The 5,756-nt window shown below is 50.5% G+C and overlaps 3 protein-coding genes across 3 annotated transcripts in view; 2 read left to right on the forward strand and 1 right to left on the reverse strand.

The window, feature by feature from the left end:
• ENH_00039940 (heterogeneous nuclear ribonucleoprotein A3, putative) overlaps window positions 1-1,005 on the forward strand; it is a gene marked incomplete at both ends in the record, with an annotated part of 2,745 nt that extends 1,740 nt beyond the window's left edge. The window contains 2 exons of the mRNA XM_013585211.1: window positions 188-274; window positions 893-1,005. Of these exons, the coding sequence (XP_013440665.1) occupies window positions 188-274; window positions 893-1,005 (200 nt within the window). The remainder of the gene's footprint in view (window positions 1-187; window positions 275-892) is intronic.
• Window positions 1,006-3,371: 2,366 nt separating this feature from the next.
• ENH_00039950 (hypothetical protein, conserved) lies at window positions 3,372-4,507 on the reverse strand (the record flags this gene model as incomplete). The annotated part of the gene is made up of 4 exons (XM_013585212.1): window positions 3,372-3,734; window positions 3,986-4,049; window positions 4,189-4,234; window positions 4,456-4,507. 4 exons carry the CDS (start codon window positions 4,505-4,507, stop codon window positions 3,372-3,374), a joined length of 525 nt encoding a protein of 174 aa, XP_013440666.1.
• A 138-nt stretch (window positions 4,508-4,645) lies between these two features.
• Window positions 4,646-5,756, forward strand: part of ENH_00039960 (hypothetical protein, conserved) — a gene marked incomplete at both ends in the record, with an annotated part of 5,799 nt that continues 4,688 nt past the window's right edge. Inside the window, one exon of the mRNA XM_013585213.1 lies at window positions 4,646-4,663. Coding sequence (XP_013440667.1) covers window positions 4,646-4,663 — 18 coding nt within the window. The remainder of the gene's footprint in view (window positions 4,664-5,756) is intronic.

Genomic DNA, 5,756 nt, shown 5'->3' on the forward strand with positions numbered 1-5,756 from the left:
GTTTGGGGTGAGGGGTGAGGGAGCAAGAGAGGCTGGAGCCGCGGCGCGGCGGGAAAAAGGAAGGGCTTGGGGGGTGAGGTTTTGGGGAACTCTGCTCCACGCTGTTGATTAGGGTTTAGGGTCTAGGGTCTAGGGTTTAGGGTTTAGGGTTTAGGGTTTAGGGTTTAGGGTTTAGGGTTTGTCTCAGGCTACGGGGGTGCCGGCGGCGCTCCCGCGCAGCTCTATGGCGGCTACAATTATGCCTATCACCCTTACTACGCAGCGTACTATGCTCGTGAGTAATTAAATAAATAAATAAATTAATTAATTAATTTAATTGATTTAATTAATTTAAATAATTTAATTAATTTAGTTAATTTAATGAAATAAATAAATAATAAAGTAATTAGTTCTTTTAATTTGGGGTTTTTGGGCGCTCGAGCGAAGGCGCGAGCGGCGCAGGGGCCGGCGTGCTGCCGCAAACCCTAAACCCTAAACCCTAAACCCTAAACCCTAATTTGCTTGTGGGAAGTGCGTGAAGTCTGTTTGCTTCACATGGATTCCCCAGGAGATTTTCTTTTCAACAATTTCTTACTATTACAATTGCAATTATTAATTTAGTTTGTTTAATTTATTTAATTAAGTTTAATCAATTAATTATATTTATTTATTTATTTGTTTATTTATTTATTTATTTATTTATTTATTTAAAATTGCTTTTTGCCTTTTAGTGTCTTTGGCGTCTTTTTTTTTGCTTTTTTCCGCAAAGTCGCTGAGACCAGCCGCCGAATTGAACAAAACAAATAAATAAATCCCTAAATAAAATAAAATTAATTAAATTAAATAAATTAAATTAAATAAATTAAATAAATTAAATTAAATTAAATTAATTAAATGAAATGTTTTGCTGCAGAAATGGCTGCGGCCTACGGCGGCGGCGGCTACGGGGGCTATTCGCCGGAGGGCTCTTTGGGTGCGGAGCGGAGCAGCAGCAGATTGCCGAGCAGCAGATCGACTCCTTATTGATGAAAAAAAGCTTTTAAAAAGCTTTTAAATATTCTTTTTGAAGCTCTTGCATGCATTTAGTTGAATAGAGCTCTTCAAGACTTCCATTTTGGTCCAAAAGCCGCTCCATTTCGACAAAAAGAGCCCTTTCCGCGCATGCACGCGGTGTACGTACACCCCGTGCATGCGCATGCAGCAGCAGCAGCAGCAGCAGCAGCAGCAGCAGCAGCAGCAGCGGCAGCTGTCGGTACACCTGGATGCGTTTCTTGCTGTCAGTCGCAAATGAGAAATAATAAATAAATAATTCTTCGTAATTAATTAATTAATTAATTATTTATTATTCGCATCTCCGCGGGCGCCGTCCAAACCGCGCGAAAGAGGCCCCTCGCGTCCCTAGGGTTTAGGGTTTAGGGTTTAGGGTTTAGGGTTTAGGGTTTGGGGTGTTGCTGCCGAATCGCGCCACCGTCTGCGCCCTGGGAAACGGCTGCAGCAGATTTATTTATTTATTTCAAAAGTAAAACAAATGAAATAAAATAAATAAATTAAATAAAATAAATAAATTAAATAAATAAAATAAAATGAAATAAATAAATACAATTAAATAAATAAAAAGAAATAAAAGAAATGAAATAAATAAATAAAATAAAACCCGCTAACCGCCTTCTGACTTCAACAATAAAAGAACAAAATTAAATAAATAAATAAATAAATAAATAAATAAATAAATAAATAAATAAATAAAATTAATTTAGTTTATTTGTTTGTTTATATTTAAACTCTTCTGCGCTATGGGGGCCCTAATTTTGGCTGTGGGAGGGGGCCGGGGGGCCCCCAAACCCTAAACCCTAATTTAGGGTTTTCGAGAAGCGCTTTTTCGGGAGGGCTTTCTCAAAGGGTGGGTGAGGAACGGCGGCTAGCTGGCTAGCTAGCCAGCTAGCTGGCTGGCTCACTGATTGGCTAGCTAGCTAGCTAGCTAGCCAGCTGCGTGGCTAGCTAGCTGCCTGGCTTTCTGCGTGGCTAGCTAGCTTTTTGGCTAGTTGGCTAGCTAGCCAGTTCTCTGGCTAGCAAGCTAGCTAGCTGGCTGCCTTGCTACCTAGCTAGCTGGCTGCCTGGCTAGCTAGCTAGCTGGCTGCCTGGCTAGCTAGCTAGGTAGCTGCCTGGCCAGCTAGCTAGCTAGCCGCCTGGCCGGTTACCTAGCTAGCTGGCCACTGGCTAGCTAGCTGGCTAGCTACTGGCTAGCTAGCTAGCCAGCTAGCTACTGGCTAGCTAGCTGGCTAGCTAGCCAGCTACTGGCTAGCTAGCTAGCTACTGGCTAGCTAGCCGGCTACTGGCTAGCTAGCTAGCTAGCTAGCTGTAAGGGCCCCCTCGGGCCTGAGTAGCAACGGGGCCCCTGTTTGGGGGTTTTGAGGGAAAACTGCACCGGGAAAGAGTTTGTCTTTAGGGTTTAGGGTTTAGGGTTTAGGGTTTAGGTGGGGTGGCCGGCACTTAGGGTTTAGGGTTTAGATTGGCTGCTGGGGTTTAGGGTTTAGGGTTTAGGCTGCAGCCGCCTAGGGTTCAAACTCGGTTGCTAGCGTAGCGTTTAGGGTTTAGGGTTTACGCAGCCTGTAACTAGGGTTTAGGGTTTACGCAGCCTGTAACTAGGGTTTAGGGTTTAGGGTCTTAGCTTCGGCTGCTAGCTAGGGTTTAGGGTTTAGGGCTTCGGCGGCCCCCAGGAAGAAGGCTGTCTGGTATATTAGGGTTTAGGGTTTTAGGGTTTAGGGTTTAGGGTTTGGAAGACAGCGTCTTAGGTTTCATAGCAACAGAGAATTATTGCTTTTCAAAAAGGCATTTGCTGCTGCTGCAGCTGCAAACTTTTGCTGCTGCTGCTGCAGAGGCAGTTGCTGCTGCTGCAGCTGCAAACTTTTGCTGCTGCTGCTGCTGCAGCAACAGCAACTTTTGCTGCTAGAGCAGCAGGAACATTTGCTGCAGCAGCGTCAGCTGCAGCAGCACCATTTGCTGCAGCAGCAGATGGTGCTGCAGCAGCAGCAGCAGCAGCAGCAGCAACTGTTGCTGCTGTAGCGGCATCTGCTGCAGCAGCAGGTCCCCTATTCTTAAAGTTTCACATTTGCAGCGCACTGTTGCTGCAGCTGCTGCTGCAGCTGTTGCTGCAGTTGTTGCTGCAGCTGCTGCTGCAGCTGTTGCTGCAGTTGTTGCTGCAGCTGCTGCCGCAGCTGCTGCTGCAGTTGTTGCTGCTGCTGCTGCAGCTGTTGCTGCAGTTGTTGCTGCAGCTGCTGCTGCAGTCGCCGCGGCCGTTGCTGCTGCAACTGTTGCTGCAGTTGCTGCTGCAACTGCTGCTGCAGCTGCTGCAGCAGCTACTTTTGCTAAAGTAGCTGCTGCTGCTGCTGCAGCTACTTCTGCTTTTTCTTCCTCTTGCCCTTGCTGCTGCTGCTGCTGCTGCTGCTGCTGCTGCTGCTGCCTGTGTCCCCTTTGCTGCAGCTGGCGTCGCCCTCGCCGCTGCTGCTGCTGCCTTCGCCGCTGCTGCTACCGCTGCTGCTGCTGCCTTCGCCGCTGCTGCTGCTGCCTTCCCCGCCGCCGCTGCTGCTGCTGCTGCTGCTGCTGCTGCTGCTGCTGCTGCTGCTGCTGGGGATAAGGTGTTTCAAATACTTCTTCGAAGAGGAGCAGCAATTGCCTTCTCTAAACCCTAGGGTTTTGTGTCTGCATTGTGTTGCAGTCCACTGGTAAACATTAATGCGCATGTCGCGGCTCATGGCCTAACCACAAACCCTAAACCCTAAACCCTAAACCCTAAACCCTAAACCCTAAACCCTAAATCCTAAACCCTAGTGGGTGGGAGGGAAGAGGCCCTGCGCGCTGTGGGCCTCTTCGAGGGTTTAGGGTTTAGGGGCCTTTGAATATGCTGCTGCTAGGGTTTGGCGGGAGGCTAGGGTTTAGGGTTTAGGGTTTGAGGCTTAGGGTCTAGAACTGGAGGTCTAGGGTTTAGGGTTTAGAGTTTGGGGCTCACCACATAGTCTTCTTTATGCTTCTCCACCAGCTTGGAAATAATTTTTGTCTCCATCTCGTTCAGCCTGAGACAAACCCTAAACCCTAAACCCTAAACCCTAAACCCTAAACCCTAAGACCACCCGCCGTGCGGCCCCCCAAACCCCCCCGCGCACCCCGCTCCCCAAGCCCTAAACCCTAAACCCTAAACCCTAAACCCTAAACCCTAAAGCCCGCCGGCAGTGCCCTCCCGGCAACCCTCCCCCAAACCCTAAACCCTAAACCCTAAACCCTAAACCCTAAAAGGGGGTATAAATCACTTTTTGTGGGGCGAGACTTGGCGGAGTTCTTCGTCGTCTGCGAAAAGCTCGAGGTGGTGTTTTAAATCCACAAGTTGTTTATTTTGAATTAGGGTTTTGTCATTTTTATAATTCTTTTTCAAAATTAAATCCAAACAATTCTTTTTCAAGTCATAAAACCCTCGCCGCGCACTCTTGGGCCGCCGCGACTGCACCCGCAACACGCGCTTCCGCGTCCGCTTCATTTCGAGGGTTTAGGGTTTAGGGTTTAGGGTTTAGGGTTTAGGGTTTGGGGTTTGGGGTTTAGGGTTTGGGGTTTGCGGTGGGCCGCCTGCGGCGCCGGGGTTCGCGAAGGTAGAGGCCGGGGAGGTTTGTTGAAGGAGATGAATGCGCACGCGAGGGTTTAGGGTTTAGGGTTTAGGGTTTAGGGTTTAGGGTTTGGGGTTTAGGGCTGGAAGATTTCAAACCCTTAACACTAAACCCTAAACCTGCGCAACAGGAAACACCGAACGAAGAAGCAAAGAGGCACAAAGGCGCCAATGGATCAAAGATGCTTCACAATTTAGGGTTTAGGGTTTAGGGTTTAGGGTTTAGGGTTTAGGGTTTAGGGTTTAGGGTTTAGGGTTTAGGGTTCAAAGAGTATCGGCATGCAAGGCCGCGAGTGGGGCCTGCTGCCGGGGCTTTTCGAAACTCTAAACCCGAACCCCAAAACCCTAAACCCTAGGCCCTAAACCCTAAACCCTAAACCCTAAACCCTAATTTTTAAATTCTAAAACCCCAAACTATTACTGCTGCCATTTTATTTCCCCAAAAGCTCTTTGGGGCCCCCGGGGGCCCCCGGCGTTGGCCGTCGGGTCGGGGTGTACATACACCTCGTTTCAGATCCTGCACCCAAACCCCTAAACCCTAAACCCTAAACCCTAAACCCTAAACCCTAATCGCCCGCTCGAAACCCTCGCATGCATACCGCAGCCTCCCGCCTCTTAGGGGCCCCCCGGGGGGCCCCCCAAACCCTTTACAGCGTCGCCCGCAGCAGTCCAAGGGGCCCCCCTTGGGGGCCCCCAGGGGGCCCCCCAGAGGCCCCTAGGGGCCCCCCCCAAGAAGCCAAAAGGGGGGGGCCCCCCGGGGGCCCCCTTAGGGGCCCCCCCTCTAGGGGCCCCCCTGGGGGCCCCCTTTCTGGGGGCCCCCTTGGGGGCCCCCCAAGGGGGGCCCCCAGAGTGCCTCCCAGGGGCCCCCTTTCTGGGGGCCCCCTTTCTGGGGGCCCCCTTTCTGGGGGCCCCCCCCAGGGGGCCCCCGGGGGCCCCGTGGGGGCCCCCGGGGGGCCCCCCTGGGGGGCCCCCCGGGGGCCCCCCGGCCCCGTTTTTGGGTTTATTGGTATTAATTTATTGCGGACTTTTTCGAGTTCTTCGCAATCCCGAAAAGTAAATAAAATGATGAAAAGGGCCCTCGAAAGTCATGTGGAATATTTAAGACAACTTGGGGGGCCCCCCCCCC

This window comes from Eimeria necatrix, genomic scaffold (assembly GCF_000499385.1).
Source record: "Eimeria necatrix Houghton genomic scaffold, Enh_scaff293, whole genome shotgun sequence".
NCBI classification, from domain to species: domain Eukaryota; phylum Apicomplexa; class Conoidasida; order Eucoccidiorida; family Eimeriidae; genus Eimeria; species Eimeria necatrix.